The sequence below is a fragment of the Podarcis bocagei genome (genome assembly GCF_964188305.1).
Source record: "Podarcis bocagei genome assembly, chromosome: 12".
Taxonomy (NCBI): domain Eukaryota; kingdom Metazoa; phylum Chordata; class Lepidosauria; order Squamata; family Lacertidae; genus Podarcis; species Podarcis bocagei.
In genome coordinates, this window is record NC_138137.1 from 57,969,268 (window position 1) to 57,987,385 (window position 18,118).

At 50.2% G+C, this 18,118-nt stretch overlaps 2 protein-coding genes across 3 annotated transcripts in view; both read right to left on the reverse strand.

The window, feature by feature from the left end:
• Positions 1 to 408: 408 nt before the first annotated feature.
• Positions 409 to 18,118, reverse strand: part of KIF9 (kinesin family member 9) — a 36,380-nt gene continuing 18,670 nt past the window's right edge. For both annotated transcript variants that reach the window (XM_081163574.1, XM_081163573.1), the window contains 9 exons: positions 17,238 to 17,293; positions 14,706 to 14,796; positions 13,449 to 13,582; positions 10,625 to 10,825; positions 7,481 to 7,689; positions 6,862 to 7,041; positions 5,122 to 5,237; positions 3,814 to 3,918; positions 409 to 722 (listed from right to left, as the gene is read on the reverse strand). In XM_081163574.1, coding sequence (XP_081019700.1) covers positions 615 to 722; positions 3,814 to 3,918; positions 5,122 to 5,237; positions 6,862 to 7,041; positions 7,481 to 7,689; positions 10,625 to 10,825; positions 13,449 to 13,582; positions 14,706 to 14,796; positions 17,238 to 17,293 — 1,200 coding nt within the window. In that variant the 3' untranslated portion in view covers positions 409 to 614. The remainder of the gene's footprint in view (positions 723 to 3,813; positions 3,919 to 5,121; positions 5,238 to 6,861; positions 7,042 to 7,480; positions 7,690 to 10,624; positions 10,826 to 13,448; positions 13,583 to 14,705; positions 14,797 to 17,237; positions 17,294 to 18,118) is intronic.
• LOC308569544 (uncharacterized protein) overlaps positions 12,271 to 18,118 on the reverse strand; it is a 201,715-nt gene continuing 195,867 nt past the window's right edge. The window contains exon 5 of the transcript XR_014000752.1: positions 12,271 to 12,434. The gene's annotated coding sequence lies outside the window, so the exon portion shown is untranslated. The remainder of the gene's footprint in view (positions 12,435 to 18,118) is intronic.

Sequence of the window (18,118 nt, forward strand, 5' to 3'; positions counted from 1 at the left end):
TCTGACCCTTATGTTTCCCTCCCCTTATGAGCTATTTTAAAATGAGGCTGCATTTTAAATTGCATTTTAACCTGTATTTTAAATTGCTCCCCCCCTCCCTCTCTTTCTCCCCTATTATGTTTTTACTGTGATTTTATTTTATTGGTGTTAGCTCCACTGAGCCTGGCTCTGGCCGGGGAGGGTGGGGTATAAATAAAATTTATTATTATTATTATTGAGGGATTCTGGAGTCATTGCATTACCTATAAGAACATCCAAATTATCGAGGAAGCCCTACAGTCCTGTTTTGCTTTTGTGGGGAGGGAATCGGTGAGACGTTAGCCTAAGCGCCTTTCCTCCCACTGACAAATCTTCATTTGCACCTCCCCCAGCAGAACTCGGAGTCTTATTCCGACACTTTCAGCAAAGTTTATACGTTTTCTCTCACTAATTTATTACCAATCTCTGTGAATACCATTTGGTGAAATGTACAAGTGTTATTAACAATGTAGATTCCCTAGACGTCTGTTATAGTCTCTGCCTATTCCAAAAAACAAAACATATTTTGACGCGCTCAGAGGTCCATTTCTTTAGTTCCACCCGTAAGAAATAAGACCCGGCGCGTTCCGGCTCTGCTACACGATGCTGAGGACGGAAGGGGGCTTGTTCTTCACCGCTGCTTGGACGGATCCGGGCTTCTTCCGCATTTGCTCAAGGGTAGACATGGCTCCAGCGTATTTGTGCTTTCAAACAGAGAAAGAGATGGGGCTGTTATTCCTGGCATTCTTGGGGGTGGGGTGCAAAAAAAAAAAATGTCTTGAAATAAGAGGGATGCAAGATAGAGCTGTGGGTTAAACCACAGAGCCTAGGACTTGCCAATCAGAAGGTCGGCGGTTTGAATCCCCGCAACGGGGTGAGCTCCTGTTGCTCAGTCCCTGCTCCTGCCAACCTAGCAGTTCGAAAGCACGTCAAAGTGCAAGTAGATAAATAGGTACCACTCCGGCGGGAAGGTAAATGGCGTTTCTGTGTGCTGCTCTGGTTCGCCAGAAGCGGCTTAGTCATGCTGGCCACATGACCCAGAAGCTGTACGCCGGCTACCTCGGCCAATAAAGCGAGATGAGCGCCGCAACCCCAGAGTCGGCCACGACTGGACATAATGGACATAAGATTTTGCCACCCAGAAGTGGCTTTTCAGAGCCCTGATAATCTTGGCTTTCAGTTAAAACAAAATCTATTCAAGCCTCCAGCCCATGTGGAGTTTTAGAAGGTTTCTTGTCAAGGCCTGGGAGGCGTCCAGTAATTTTGGATGGGGTGTTCGGGTGCTCAAAATTCCCACTCTGCTCTGTTCCTCCTAGGCCTTTTCTCCCCATCCCTTTAAATACTCAAACTTCCCCCACCCCTAACCTTGACATAAGTTGTAAAAATAGATTCGGCATTAGGTCAAACCAATAGTTCAAACAAGCACGAACTTTTTGCAGGCCTCTTCCATGAGACCAAGTGAGTATTTATAGAATGCTGAAGTGCAGAACGAGCTCCTCTGCGTCCCTTTTCGGTCTCATCCTGGCCTATTTCTGCAGGCAAAAGGCTGCCAATTAAGCTGCCGTGTTGCATATGACGTTGTGATGCAAGTTCTGTTCAATAATTTATAGAAGCGGCTGCACTCTCTGGTTTGCTTACTATTCTAGCAAAGCGCTTGCCACTTTCAATGGGCAGGTGAACGAGGGGAGAGGCCTGCGCCATGTTAACATCCTGCTGGAATTACTGTGCTGGGCCCAGGGGTAACCCATGAAACGCGGTCCAGGACCAGACCAGAATCCGAAGGTTCTGCGGGAGTTAGTCCGACAGGGCCAAAGCAGGACAAGAGGCAGGAAACCAGGCAAGGACAGGTGCAGGATCTAGCACACAGCAATGTTGCTCCTGCAACCTGGGGCAGGGTCCAACAGCCTTTGTCGGGGTAGCGGCCGGTCCTAATCCCCCGGTGACTCACCTCCCTGTTTCGCCCAAAGGCAAGCACTCCTCCTGTGAGTACAGTGCTACCTCAGGTTAAGTACTTAATTCGTTCCAGAGGTCTGTTCTTAACCTGAAACTGTTCTTAACCTGAAGCACCACTTTAGTTAATGGGGCCTCCCGCTGCTGCCAGAGCATGATTTCTGTTCTCATCCTGAAGCAAAGTTCTTAACCCGCAGTACTATTTCTGGGTTAGCAGAGTCTGTAACCTGAAGCATATGTAACCCCAGGTACCACTGTACTCAGGTCTCTCCTTCTCTCAGACCTCAGTCTCTGCAGCTCGGGAGACGTCGGTGGGTTACTAGGCCCAGGGGCCGCCTCAGCCTCCCCTGACCCAACCGGTAGTGGAGCAGCTGTAAGTGACGGCCCAGCTGAAGGCAACGAGGTCATCCCCGCATCTGGAGCCAGGGCAGGATCAGGCCCCTGACTCGGCCCAGCTGGTGCTTGTTGCAGGGGAACCTGTGCAGACTGGGGCTCTTCAGGATCAGGCCCCAGACTTGGTTCAGATGATGCCTGAGGCAAAGGATCCGGTGTAGACTGAGACTCTTCTGGTTCCGAGTCCAAGCCCCAGTCCCAGGCCATCACATACTGGGACAGATCTCTGTTTTGCAAGCTGGGAGCCAGCAGCAACATCCCGCCCTCTGGATTCTAACCAGCAGCGACTGATCAGCTTTTGTCTGCACAACTGGATGAGACCGAAACAGAAGATGAACACCCAAGAACTCGTCCCACCTTTTTACACACCGGTTGCTCGTTATTTGTGGGGCAAAAGGTTCTGCGAAATATGAACCCTTTAAATGCCTTTCTATTCCCGCTGGGGTTTAATAAGAGACATTGTTTTGTTGATTTTACTTCCGTAAGATCAATGCAGGTGCCAACTTTGATCCGTTATAGGGCATTAACGGGAATTATAAGAAGAGGTTGGCTGCTGAATAAGGCCAAAGGTCCATCCAGTTTCACAGCAGTCAAAATTCCCCCCCTGCCCTGCTGTGTTGACCGGGATGCCCCCAAGGAAAACCCAGAAGCTCTACTTCCCTGGAAAGCAAAGGATACAAGAGATGCCCGGCTGGATCAGACCAAGGGTCCATCTGAGTAAAATATTAGCCCCTGCTAGATGCCTCTGGAAAACTCAGAAAGAGGAGCTAAAAATACATGTCCTTTATACCTGAAGGTGCATCTCCACCCCCATCGTTCTGCCCGGACACGGAGGTCCAGCTCCGAGGGCCTTCTGGCGATTCCCTCACTGCAAGAAGTGAAGTTACAGGGAACCAGGCATAGGGCCTTCTCGGTGGTGGTGCCTGCCCTGTAGAACGCCCTCCCAGCAGATGTCAAGGCAATAAACAACTATTTTACTTTTAAAAGACACCTGTTTAGCGAGGTTTTAATGTCTGTATTGTATTGTTTTTGATATTTGGTTGGAAGCCGCCCAGAGTGGCTGGGGAGACCAAGTCAGATGGGTGGGGTATAAATAAATTACAGTGGTACCTCGGGTTACAGACGCTTCAGGTTACAGACTCCGCTAATCCAGAAATATTACTTTGGGTTAAGAACTTTGCTTCAGGATGAGAACAGAAATCGTGCTCTGGTGGCGCGGCAGCGGCAGGAGGCGCCATTAGCTAAAGTGGTGCTTCAGGTTAAGAACAGTTTCGGGTTAAGATCGGACCTCTGGAACGAATTAAGTACTTAACCCAAGGTACCACTGTAGTAGTATTATTATTATTATTATTATTATTATTATTATTATTATTAGATAATGGCCATCTCCTGATTCCCTTCAGCATCTGATACAGAACAGAAGCAACAGGACCTAGAGGTTCTCAGTTTTACCTTCCGGTCCACCTTTGCTTTGGCATTGTAGAAGGAGACAGAATCCGGGCAGAACGGCAGGACTTCCTGCTGCATCCGCTCAAACCTCTCCTGTTCGTCTTCATCCTGGAAGGAGGAGAAGAAGAGAGGAATGCAAAAGCCAAGAATGAAATAGTGGGGCACACAGCAAATTTGACCTACCGGCTGATGGGAAGCAGGGCCGGCCCGAGACATTTTGGCACTGGGACGGGGGACACACCACAAAAAGGTGCCCTGCCCCACCAGGGGAGAAGTGGGAAGCAAAGACGGTCTACCTGGCTGATGCATGCGCCAAATATCTCTAACTCCAAAGGAGGAGAAGTCATGGTCAAACAGATGCAGGGAGCCCAGAGAAGACTAGGACTAGCCGCCTGAGAAACAGTTTCTATCCAAATGCAATTTTGGTTTTAAACGCAGTGTAAGGTAGCCTCTGGGACGCGGGTGGCGCTGTGGGTTAAACCACAGAGCCTAGGACTTGCTGATCAGAAGGTCGGCGGTTCAAATCCCCGCGACGGGGTGAGCTCCCGTTGCTCGGTCCCTGCTCCTACCAACCTAGCAGTTCGAAAGCACGTCAAAGTGCAAGTAGATAAATAGGTACCACTCCGGCGGGAAGGTAAACGGCATTTCCGTGCGCTGCTCTGGTTCGCCAGAAGCGGCTTAGTCATGCTGGGCACAGAACCCAGACACGGTACGCCGGCTCCCTCGGCTAATAAAGTGAGATGAGCACCGCAAACCCAGAGTCGGCCACGACTGGACCTAATGGTCAGGGGTCCCTTTACTTTTAAGGTAGACTCTGTGGGAGCATATTATGGGGTATCAGAGTTTTTAGGGGGTCAACCAGGCTGGGATAGCAGGCTTGTTGGTTTCTGAATGTCTGATGTAGATTTTTTTTCAATTTTGTTGTTCTTTATGGGACAATGACAATAAAGATTATCGTATTGGATCATTGCGACACCAAGCAGTGTGTTGTGGAGGGAGGAATCGGGAAAGACCTCCCTTTTCCCCTCTTATAAATCATGGTGTGTCCTTCAGAAGATAGGAAAGGCCATCTTCCCTTCAATGAATCTTGCACTGTGCATCGTGTGACACACACACAAGCACATCCTTTTTCTCCCCCTCCTAAGGGCACAGGGATTCTTGCAAGAGATATTGGGGGTTCTCTGGGTCTGCAACAACTTGGCAGTTGCCAGGGTGGATCAGCTCTTGGGTGCCAACAGCTGATCAGTGCTTAGCAGCTGATCAGTGAAACAGGGTGAGGAAGGCCAAGGTATGCATCTCGGCTTTACTTACCAGAGTTAGGACTCTGTTAATTGGGATCATGCCAAGCCTTATGGCTCCCCCAGACCTTAAGGCTTCCTGGACCTCCTCTGGGATGAGGAAGGACTCGTTGTACCAGATTTCGAATTCTGAAAGGAGGTGGACATATGGTCAGTTATCTCCTACATCATATATATTGCATGTATTTTGTTTTTCTTTGTGTATTTTTCAAATTGCATTTGAGCAACCAAGTCCATTTTGCCTGTCTGTAACCATCAATCAAAACACGCAAGTCACACCATCCGCATGCTTGTTATCTGAAAATTCACTCATCTGCACTTAAATAATTATGCCCAAACTTCACTACGCTCTGCGGATTCACTTATCTAAAGAGTTGACTTCCTTTTTTTGTGCTTTGCTGGTCAGTGGCAGCTGCTTTCAGACAGAAAGCAGGAATAATAATGTAATATTAATAATAATAATTTATTATTTATACCCCGCCCATCTGGCTGGGTCTCCCCAGCCACTCTGGGCAGCTTCCAACAGAATATTAAAATACAACAATCTATTAAACATTAAAAGCTTCTCTAAACAGGGCTGCCTTCAGATGTCTTCTAAATGTCAGGTAGTTGTTTCTCTCTTTGACATCTGATGGGAGGGCGTTCCACAGGGCGGGTGCCGCTACCGAGAAGGCCCTCTGCCTTGTTCCCTGTAACTTGGCTTCTCGCAGCGAGGGAACCGCCAAAAGACCCTCGGCGCTGGACCTCAGTGTCCGGGCAGAACGATGGGGGTGGAGACGCTCCTTCAGGTATACTGAACTGATGCCATTTAGGGCTTTAAAGGTCAACACCGACACTTTGAATTGTGCTCGGAAATGTACTGGGAACAAGAGCAGATGAATCGAAGAGCAGAAAAATCTGACAAATGTGGGTCAGGCAAATCAGTTTTTAAATTTTCCCTCTGTTTTACTGATAGGCTGCAGTGATTTCAGGAAGAAACCATGGAGTGGTAGGGGGGAGTGGAAAAATTCTGCATTAGAAATGTCCCCTTAGGAAATAATGGAAATTGTGGACTTGTTGTGCGAACACTCTCCTAACAAATGATTTCTAGGGAATGCATTGTGTTCAGTAAGTGGGACCTGTGCGTACTAAGGGCACTTTGATTCTAATTTCAGCCTGTTGCTATCATAATTTCTTTCAAGAATCTGGAACGTTTCATCTGTTCCCCCAGAGTATTTTCAGGCCCTTCCGGTTTGGGGTCCTCTGTCTCTGCCTTATTCCAAGCCTCTGAAGATGCTGGGGGGTGCTGAACGCAGCCCTCCAACCAGCTAAAACCTTCTGGTTGTTCCAGCTACCGTATTTTTCGCTCTATAAGACGCACCAGACCACAAGACGCACCTAGTTTTTGGAGGAGGAAAACAAGGGAAAAAATATTCTGAATCTCAGAAGCCAGAACAACAAGAGGGATCACTACGCAGCGAAAGCAGCGATCCCTCTTGCTGTTCTGGCTTCTGGGATAGCTGCACAGCCTGCATTGACTTCATAAGACGCACACACATTTCCCCTTACTTTTTAAGAGGGAAAAAGTGAGTCTTATAGAGCAAAAAATACGGTATTTTTGACCTGAGGAAGCCTGCTATGAGACCAACAACATATGGATTTCCTGTACTTCTGCCCAACAAGACCAACGCAGGCCATGTGCTAAGGCTTAGCGCATGCTCAGCGCACGCCGGGCTAGAAAGCGCATGCCAGGCCCTTTGCCCACCGGCAGTACCTGAGACCAGCCTGTTGCGGCACTGGTCCACTAGGTGTTGGCAATACTGGACTTCCGACCGGAGGTTCCGCAGCTCCTCGTAATCCAGCCGGTACTGTTTCTTCAGGTCCTTCATCTTCATAATCAACATGAACTCCTCTTCGTCAATAATGATTTGTCCGTCCTCGCTCTGGTATTCTCCTGGAGGGTCCAAGAACAGAACAAAGTTTTACGGGTTGGGAGTGCCCCTCAAAACCACGATGCCGTCCATCTCGGGGCGTACAGAGGAGGCCCTCGAGTTGAAGTCACTTGTGAGCCCTTAGTGTAATACATCTTGGGGTGTCGTTTCCCCCTGGATTTGTAACTTGGTGGGAGGACTGCATTGCAGAATTTGGAGAAAGGAATTTTGGAGAACTTTGCTTCTCAAACTGCTTCTGAAAGCGTGACTTAGGCAGGTTCTCGTTTAAACGCAAACCAAACCGAATTTCTTTCCCCTCCCTAGTTGCCAGGCATGGCACGGCATCTCCCCCCGCCCCAACTTTAACATGAGTCTCTCCCACTCTCGGGGGGGTTGGACTAGATGACCCTCGGGTCCCTTCCAACTCGTAAGATTCTCTGACGCAGCCCAGGCCCTGCTCACCCTGCTGATCACGTTCAGTTTTCTGGGCGTCCAGTGCCTGCTTGATGTTGTCCATCTCCGTTTTGAGCACGTTGATTCTCTGGGCGACCTCGTTCATTTTGCTCTTGCGGTCATTCAGGATGGCTTTGTTCTCCTTGAATATCCGGTTGATTTCGCTGCCGCGCTCGTTCTTGAACTCCTCAAAGGCTGCTGTCTTTGCAGGTGGGGAACTGTTTCCAAAGAATAATAATAATAATAATAATAATAATAATAATAATAATAATAATAATTTTTATTTATACCCCGCCCTCCCCAGCCAAGACCGGGCTCAGGGCGGCTAACACCCGATATAAAAACAAATTGATTAAGATACAACTTAAAAACAAGATTAAAATACAACATCAAAACATTAAAATGTTAAAATGCAGCCTCATTTCAATGGAAATTCAAATCAGAAACTTTTTGGGAGATGAAAACTTCAACTCAAGAAGAGAAGGACAATTTTTTTTAAAAAAAACCCAGCCATTCCAAGCCAGAGGTGGTATGTGTGTATGTTTGTGCGTGTTGACTATTTGGGGCATTCTGTGGGGAGTCATGAATTTCCTTGCAGAGCCAGGAGGAAAATAAACCCTTCAGGGCACAGGGAGGGAAAAGGCTGAGCTTGGAGACTGGCAATAAGCCGCATAAGAGTCCGCCTGAGTCAGAATCATAGAGTTGGAACAGGAGACCAAGAGTCTCTGCAATGCGCTCTACGTGGGGCTACCTTGGAAGGTGACCCTGAAATTATGACTAATCCAGAATGCGGCAGCTAGACTGGTGACTGGGAGCGGCCGCCGAGACCATATAACACCGGTCCTGAAAGACCTACATTGGCTCCCAGTACGTTTCCGAGCACAATTCAAAATGTTGGTGCTGACCTTTAAAGCCCTAAACGGCCTTGGCCCAGTATACCTGAAGGAGCGTCTCCACCCCCATCGTTCTGCCCGGACACTGAGGTCCAGCTCCAAGGGCCTTCTGGTGGTTCCTTCCCTGTGAGAAGCCAAGTTACAGGGAACCAGGCAGAGGGCCTTCTCGGTAGTGGCACCCGCCCTGTGGAACACCCTCCCACCAGATGTCAAAGAGAAAAACAACTACCAGACTTTTAGAAGACATTTGAAGGCAGCCCTGTTTAGGGAAGCTTCTAATGTTTGATAGGTTATTGTATTTTAATATTCTGTTGGAAGCCGCCCAGAGTGGCTGGGGAAACCCAGCCAGAGGGGCGGGGTATAAATAATAAACTATTATTATCATCATCTTGTCCAACCCCCTAAAATGCAGGAATCAGCTAAAGCATCAATGATAGATGGCCATCCAACCTCTGTTTAAAAGCCTCCAATGAAGGAGAGTCCACAACCTCCTGAGAAAATCGGTCCCACTATTAAGCTGCTCTTACTATGAGAAAGTTCTTGCTGGTGTTCAGTCAGATTCTCTTTCCTTGGAACTTGAAGCCATTGGTTCAAGTCCTACCCTCCACAGCAGGAGAAAACAAGCTCGCTCCCTCTTCCATGTGACATCCCTTAAGACAGTGATGGGCAAACTCGGCCCTCCAGCTGTTTTGGGACTACAACTCCCATCGTCCCTAGCTAACAGGACCAGTGGTCAGGGATGATGGTGTGATGGCCTGGGACTGGGGCTCGGACTCGGAACCAGAGGAGACTCAGTCTGCAACGGATCCTTTGCCTCAGGCGGCGTCTGAACCGAGTCTGGGGCCTGATCCTGAAGAGCCCCAGTCTGCCCAGGTTCCCCTGCAACAAGCACCAGCTGGGCCGAGTCAGGGGCCTGATCCTGCCCTGGCTTCAGATGCGGGGATGACCTCGTTGCCTCCAGCTGGGCCATCACTTGCAGCTGCTCCACTACCGGTTGGGTCAGGGGAGGCTGAGGTGGCCCCTGGGTCTAGTAACCCACCGACGACTCCCGAGCTGCAGAGACTGAGGTCTGAGAGAAGGAGAGATCTGAGTACTCGCAGGAGGAGTGCTCGCCTTCGGGCGAAACAGGGAGGGGAGTCACCGGGGGACCAGGACCGGCCGTTACCTCAACAGAGATAAAAGGCTGTCGGACCCTGTCCCAGGTTGTGGGAGCAACATTGCTGTATGCTAGATCCTGCCTGAGATCCTATACCTGTCCTTGCCTGGCTTCTTGCCTTGAGCCTGTCGGACAGACGCCTCGTGGTATCCCTGGATTTGGGACTGGAGCTGGACTGCATTGCTCAGGTTAACCCCCGGGCCCAGCACACTCCCTAAAATATCACTGGTTTGCTCATTTCTATGTATAGGGTGGGACGGGATGTATAGACCAGGATCAAACCAAGATGCCTATCCAGTCCAGCATCCTGTCCTCACAGTGGCCGACCCGATTCCTGTGGGAAACCAGCAAGCAAGAGAGCAACTCTCCCCTCCTGTGGCAGTGAGTTCCATAGTTTACCTCTGTGTGCATGAAGGAGGACTTACCATATTTCGCCGTCCATAAGACACCCTCGTGTATAAGACCCAGGTTGTGGGAGCAACATTGCTGCTGCTGGTATCTGCCTGTTATCCTGTGCCTGACCTAGACCGGTTTTCTGCCTTGGCCCTGTTGGACTGACTCCTCGCAGAACCCTTGGATTCGGGACCGGACCTGGACAGTGTGGCTCGGGTTAACCCCCGGGCCCAGCACAGATGGGAATTGTAGTCCCAAGACAGCTGGAGGGCCAAGTTTGGCCATTGCTGCCTTAAGATATTTGAAGAGGGCTCTCCTATCTCCTCTCAGTCTCCTCTTTTCCAGGCTAAATATACCCAACTCCTTCAACCGTTCCTCATAAGGCTTGGTTTCCAGACCCCTGGTCATCTTGGTCATCCTCCTCTGCACACGTCCCACCTTGTCAATATCCTCCTCAAATTGTGGCGCCCAGAGATTTCTGAAACTGGAGTGCCCAGTGCTGGACACAGGACTGCAGGTGGGGTCTGACCGAGGCAGACTAGAGCAGTACTATTACTCCCCTTGATCTGGCTTTGAGTGAATTTGAACTATAAAAACGGTGTGTGTGCGCAGGCGCAGAGATGGTGGTTATCCCCACCATCAGTTTTTGGAACAGCACCCTAGTCGGCTACAGACAGGGCTCACGACCTTCCTAAGAGGCAAAGAACCAACCTGGGCCTTGTGCTGGGCTCCTCTCTTGGCGCAGAGTCAGAGCGATGGGTCTCGAAGCTGACGGCGTCCTGCTCGCGGATCAAGCCCTCCCTTGCCTCCGGGTCCTTGGTGACTGCCCCTACCTGGCTGCGGGACGGGGAAAGGGTCTCCAGGTCCTTCCCAGAAAGAGGACTTGCCAAGCCTTCCTTCTTCAGAGTGGGACTGGGAAAGAAGAAGAGGGCAACGTTTTAGGGCCGGATCCAGGGCTGAGCTTGAGCTCCACTGAGGCTGTGACCTGACCCTTCCTCTGCGAAACTGGGATGTGCTCAGTTCTAGTTTGGGGCACTTGAGGATGCAACTCTGAGGACCACCATCCAAAGCTGGCCAAGGGGAAGACCGGTGATGAAGAGATCAAAAGTCCTGCAAGAGCTTTCCGGCCCTCTGGGAGCCTTTGGTGCCTCTGAAAGGGGGCATATCACCGTATTTTTCGCTCCATAAGATGCACCTAGTTTTTAGAGGGGGAAAGCTAGGAAAAAAATATTCTTTAAAGGGAGCGCTGAGCAGAGCCTGTGTGCATCCCAGGCTCTGCTCTGCGCTGCCTTTCACGAGCCGCGTGGAGCGTGTGTGCGGCTCTTGCTGGTTTTTGCGGGAGGTGGGGGAAGGGACAGAGGGCAGCCCATCAGTCCCTTCCTCCACCTCCCGGGAAAGCCCCCAAGAGCTGCGCTCCCTTTAAAGAGCCGTGTGGAGTGTGTTTTGGGGGCTTTTCCCTGAGGAGGGAGAAGGGACTGATGGGCTGCCCTTCTCCCTCCTCGGGGAAAAGCCCCCAAGAGACGCACACACGCTCCATGCGACTCTTTAAAGGGAGTGCTGAGCAGAGCCTCCCGCTTGCATTCGATCCATAAGACACACACACATTTCCCCTTACTTTTTAGGAGGGGGAAAGTGCGTTTTATGGAGCGAAAAATACGGTATATACAGTTCTCAGAGCCAGGACCAGAGAATTGTAGAGTTGGAAAGGACCCAAAGGATAATCTAATCCCCTGCAATGCCTGCTCCGCCATCAGGAGCGAGTCAGCAATAAACAGGATCTGCTCAGGAGTGTCCGGCCTAATGAGCACAGCAGCTCTTCTGAGAAGGTCTTGCCCCTATGAGGCAGTTGTGCAGACTGAAGGCCTTCCCAAAGCTGCCTAAGTCTCCTCCTCTCCCGGATCTTTCACAAGCAACCCTAGACGACGCCGGCATGTCCGCCTTTGCTCCTCCCACTTCATGCCTCTCAGGGTTCTGGGAGACCAGTGAGGAGGAGACACCCGTGCTTCTTCACCAGCCTGATTCAACTCTGCCTCTTGGCCTGCATCATTCCACTCTCCTGTTTCTGCTTCTGGACTCCCTTCTGCCACATTCTCCCAGCCCACTAAGCCCTCTTACCTCTTGAGCTTCCGACACCTCCTCCTCCCAGTCTTCCCACCACCACCACTCCCTGGGCTCTGAGCTTTCTTCCCTTAGAGGGTCCCCCCAGCTGGTTCCTCCCACCATTCCTCTGTGTCCAACTAGTCCAGGACGCCTGCTCTGTTCAAGACCTGCTCTGTTCCTCTCCCGATTCAGGGATCAGAAAGATACATAATTCTCCCTTTCTCGGTTGGAGGATGGATGGCAGCTAACAGGTTGAGGTTGAATCCTGACAAGACAGAAGTACTGTTTTTGGGGGACAGAAGGCAGGCAGGTATAGAGGACTCCCTGGTCCTGAATGGGGTAACTGTGCCCCTGAAGGACCAGGTGTGCAGCCTGGGAGTCATTCTGGACTCACAGCTGTCCATGGAGGCGCAGGTCAATTCTGTGTCCAGGGCAGCTATCTACCAGCTCCATCTGGTGCGCAGGCTGAGACCCTCCCTGCCAGCAGACTGTCTCGTCAAAGTGGTGTTTGCTCTGGTTATCTCCCGCTTGGACTACTGCAATGCACTCTAGGTGGGGCTACCTTTGAAGATGACCCGGAAACTACAACTAATCCAGAATGCGGCAGCTAGACTGGTGACTGGGAGTGGCCGCCGGGATCATATAACACCGGTCTTGAAAGACCTACATTGGCTCCCAGGATACTTCTGAGCTCAATTCAAAGGGTTGGTGTTGACCTTTAAAGCCCTAAACAGCCTCGGCCCAGTATATCTGAAGGATCGTCTCCACCCCCATCGTTCTGCCCAGACACTGAGGTCCATCGCCAAGGACCTTCTGGCGGTTCCCTCACTGCGAGAAGCCAAGTTACAGGGAACCAGGCAGAGGGCCTTCTCAGTGGTGGTACCCGCCCTGTGGAACGCCCTCCCACCAGATGTCAAAGAGAAGAACTACCAAACTCTTAGAAGACATCTGAAGGCAGCCCTCTTTAGGGAAGCTTTTAATGTTTAATAGGTTACAGTGGTACCTCGGGTTACATATGCTTCAGGTTACATACGCTTCAAGTTACAGACTCTGCTAACTGAGAAATATTACCTTGGGTTAAGAACTTTGCTTCAGAATGAGAACAGAAATTGTGGTGTGGCGGTGTGGCGGCAGCAGCAGGCCCCATTAGCTAAAGTGGTGCTTCAGGTTAAGAACAGTTCAGGTTAAGAACGGACCTCTGGAATGAATTAAGTATTTAACCCGAGGTACCACTGTACCAAACATTTAGAAGACATCTGAAGGCAGCCCTGTTTAGGGAAGCTTTTAATGTTTAATAGGTTATTGAATTTTAGTGTTCTGTTGGAAGCTGCCCAGAGTGGCAGCAATGTTCAGGGGTCCGCATTTGCCACGGCCCACGGGAGCGTAAGAAATCCAACCTGAAGACGCCTGACTGTGGGAACAGGGGGGAACCAACCTGACTTGCTCCTTGCCTCTCTTTGCTTTCGTTTTCTTCCCGCCGGGCTTGGATGAGAACGGAGCGACTCCGATGCCAAATCCTTGCCCGTCAACTTCCCCAACCAGGTGGCCTTCGGCATCAACCAGTCCTGCCTGGCGACAGTGGAGATCGGAGGGGCTGTTTAGCGGTTTCAAATCTCTGCCCCTGGAATCTGCAGCTGGGATTCCACTCGTTGGGAAATGTGCCGCCTCCCCAGCAACTTACATACACACACACAAGCCCAAACTCTGAGGACATCAGAACATGAGAAGAGAGGTGCTTATTATGGGATGTTTGCGAGCAGGATCCGAGCACGAGGGCCCACTGTCTCCTGCAGTCTCCAGCAACGGGCATTCAGAACCATTGCTGCCTCTGTTTTTAGGATACCAGGATTATTCAGTCGAATTGGATTGCATGGGTTTAAATTTGGGAGGCAGGTTAGGAGTGGAAATTGGCCGGGACACGGAAACACTGAGCTTTAGAGAACCGTGTTTTTCTGATGTGGACAAACAGAGCCATCTGAAATGCGTGGCCTGCAAAATATTGCCGGGCTGCAATGCCTCTCATAAGTTTTTCGGGGTGGGCCTTGAAGTGGAACCAAATACAGTGGTGCCCCGCAAGACGAACGCCTCGCGAGATGAAAAACTCGCAAGACGAAAGGTTTTTTCGTTTTCGAGTTGCTTCGCAAGACGAATTTCCCTATGGGCTTGCTTTGCAAAACGAAATTTGCCCCCGCACCCCGGACCTCTTTTGAAGCAAGGGGCGGCGGGGAGAAGATCGCTTCTCCCCGTTGCCAGCCCCGCAATCTCCGGGGACAGAGGGGAAGGTGCGTGCGCGCCTTCCCCTCTGTCCCTGGACCCCTTTTGAACCAAGGGGCGGCAACGGGGAGAAGCGATTCTCCCCGCTGCCCCTTCCCCTGCTTTAAAACAGGTCCGGGGACAGAGGGGAAGGCCCGCGGAGCTTCCCCTCTATCCCCGGACGGTCTCCATAGGAACGCACTGATTGATTTTCAATGCATTCCTATGGGAAACCGTGCTTCGCAAGACGAAAAACTCGCAAGAAGAAAAAACTTGCGGAACGAATTAATTTCGTCTTGCGAGGCACCACTGTATAGGAGAATTAAAATGCAAATGCTGAACCTGGCTCTGGGTTCCAGCCCAATGATCTCAGTTTCCCTCTCTCTCCCTCCCTCCTTCTCTCTCACACACACACGTGTGCTAGTGCACAAACACCAACCTTTTGAACTGCAGACAGGGTTGCGTAGTCGTTTTTGTCTATCAGGGTGTATTTATTCCGCAGCCTGGCTTCCACTTCCTGCTCTTGCTGGCTAAAAAAGAGAAACATGCAACAAGATTTACCAGCTATCGAAGAAGGGCAGATGAAGATGATGGACTATATGGAACTTGCCGAACTGACTGGGAGACTCCGAGACCAGAGAGAAGAGATGGTGGAAGAAGATTGGAAGAAGTTTAAAGGATCTTTGAAAATGTATGTTAATATTTAAATCTTAGAATAGCTTTGGAAGTGAATATAGGCTGTAGGGTCAGAAGCAGAAGATAGTGTATTTTAAAAGAGTATTATTTGTAAGTGAATAAAATGTGAAGATTTTTATGGTAAAAGTAAGTGTGGTTTAAAAAATGGTTAAAAATTATGATACTGTATATGTAAATCAGATAGGGGGGACTTGGGGAAGCTCACCTAACAATGTTTAGAAAAAATAAGGATAAGACAATAATTTGTTTGTATTGTTTGTTTTTCTGTTTGTGTTGCTCAGTTGTGTTATAAAATGAATACATTTTTTTGGGGGGGGAGAGAGAAACATGCACCCATACCGTTGGGCTGAGCTGTCGTGGCTGCCTCCTGCACCCGCTACCCCTGCTCCACCGTCTCCCAGGACCAGGAGAGGATTGAAGCGGGAGGAGAAAAAGCGGGTGGCACGCAGGCGTAGTTTTTGCCTGCCTGAGCACAGCTTGGTGGGGGGGGGGAGATGCATAAGTCAAGGTCAGGGACTCTCTGTTGCGGCAACTGCCTCATTGGGTACACACCTAGAAGGAGCTGAGACATAGGACTGATGGACATGCCTTTCCCTAACTTGCAAGTGTTAGAATTCCTGATCTATGATTGCAGTCATGGGACTTTTGTCTTTCACATGACGGTATATGTTTTGACTCCACAGAGTGGGAAGTGATGGAGACAGGATGTTTGTGTTACTGTGTTCCGTGAAGTGGGACTCTTGTCCTTTGTTCTTTTTCTCTTTGCTGTCTGATGCTAGAGAGAGGGGGAGCCATGTTACAGTGCTCTGTGTGTGTTTACATGTAAATAAAGTAGATTAGCCAAAATGCTGAGTTGCTTAGGTCTGGTACGCATAATGCGCAAACTCTGTGGATCTCTAAGTGTGCCAATGTCGGTTGGCATCGGTCGCTGTAATGTTCGGGCTGAAGAAATGTTTTGAAGCTCCCGAACGATCAACCAGGAGGGAGAGAACATGCCAGTCGGGCATGTGTCTCTGCCAGGGGCCTACTCGAGTGTAGGCTGAACAACTGACAGCAAGTGTACTTTTGATGATAAAGAGTTAATTCCTTCCTCTGGACATGCCTTGCCTGACAGCGCCAGGACAGGTACAACCTGGGGAGAAGATATGGCCTGAGGTTCACCACTCCAATTCTAGAGAATGAATGGAGGTTGTGTCTGTGTGTCCATGAAGTACAGTGCTACCTTGGGTTACAGACGCTTCAGGTTACAGACTCCGCTAACCCAGAAATATTACCTCAGGTTAAGAACTTTGCTTCAGGATGAGAACAGAAATCGCGCGTCAGCAGGAGGCCCCATTAGCTAAAGTGGTGCTTCGGGTTAAGAACAGTTTCAGGTTAAGAACGGACCTCCAGAACGAATTAAGTTCTTAACCTGAGGTACCACTGTATACCCTAACACAGCCTTCCCCAACTTGGTGCCCTCCAGACTTCTAGAACTACAACTCCCATCAGCCCCAGCAAGCATGTCCGTTAGTCAGGGATGGTGGGAGTTGCACTGCAAAACCATGGTTAGGGAAGGCTTCCCAAACGAATACCAAGCAGATGTGATGTTCTGCGGGAAAACTGCTGTCAGAGACTGGCTGGGTGAAGAGAAGCAATGTGAGGCACCAGCCGGGGAACCTCCAAGGGAAGACATAAAGGAGGGAGACTCAAGAGCCAGGGGATTGCTGGAGGGACACCGAGGAGAGGTCAGAGGGAGAAGATTGGTGGGAGGAAGTGTTTCGAAGCTGAAGGGGCAACAGGGTTTAGCGAGCAGGAAGAGCCTGTGACAGGGAGCAGTGCAGACTCTGAGGCTGAAGCAGAGGAGGGGGTCAAGAGACTGGAGAAAAATCCAGGGAGTCTTCCCCTCCTGCTGCGACAAGCTCCCCTCCCTGCTGGTCTCCAAGGAAGTGCAGAAGAGCAGGATGAGGAGGGCGGAACAGAGATCAGAGGTGTGCAGATACAGTTTGATAGTGCTTGGGAAACTTCCAGGAGAGGAGTCATCTTAAGGGTGGTAGAGGAGGGGTTCTGGCAACTGCTCCATAAAGGCAAGACCTGCTGGGAAGGGTTGCTGAGACCACGAGGCTGAATAAAGCGTTAACTTCACTGGCATTGAAGATTTGCTTTCTTTCTTGCTGGCCTGCGTCCGACTCCAGCCCTGACAACGGCATCGTGAGTGGGAATTACGAACCCCAGCGAAGGGTTTCTAAGTGCAGGCGTCAGCGGAGTGTAAGCACAGGGAAGACAAAGCACTTACCTCAAGATCATTTTGAACTGGTTGAATATTTCGTGGATTTGCCTGATGCTCAAAATCTGGCAAAGCAGAGGGAATGACATAATGAGGCAGGCAGCCCTGGCCAACGTTTTCCAATGTTTCATGGTAAAATGAGAGCGGGGGTCAGCAAACTTTTTCAGCAGGGGGCCGGTCCACTGCCCCTCAGACCTTGTGGGGGGCCGGACTATATTTTGGGAGGGGGGAAATGAACGAATTCCTATGCCCCCCAAATAACCCAGAGATGCATTTTAAATAAAAGAACACATTCTACTCATGTAAAAACACGCTGATTCCCAGACCGTCCGTGGGCCAGATTTAGAAGGTGATTGGGCCGGATCCGGCCCCCGAGCCTTAGTTTGCCTACCCATGAATGAGAGGGTCAAATTAGCTTCCTGCTGAGGGACCTGGTTGGCTGCTATAAGAGGAAGTTAGATGAGGGGCCTTTGGCCTGATCCCGCAGCCAGACTGTGTTTATCTCCCCTTAATCCGTATGGCCCTGCCTTGGGCCCCACTGCTTCCGAATGAGCAAGAAACTATGATTTGCCCAACCCATCTCTGAAGACACCCCCTGGATCTGCAAGACGACAACTACAGTGGTACCTCTGGTTGCGAACGGGATCCGTTCCGGAGGGGACGGGATCCGTTCACAACTTGTGTTATGTACTGAAGTTCTCACCCTGGGCCAGCAGGGGGATACTGTAGATAGTTATGCAAATGAAGGATCGAAAGTGACGTTCAGTGATTGGATAGTTTTAGAAAGTTGTTACAGTAACAAGGTACTGGAGCTCTATATAAGCAGGCTGACTGAGCCCTCCAGTTCAGTTCTGTTCTGGCATCTGAATAAAGAGCTGTTTGAAGAATCG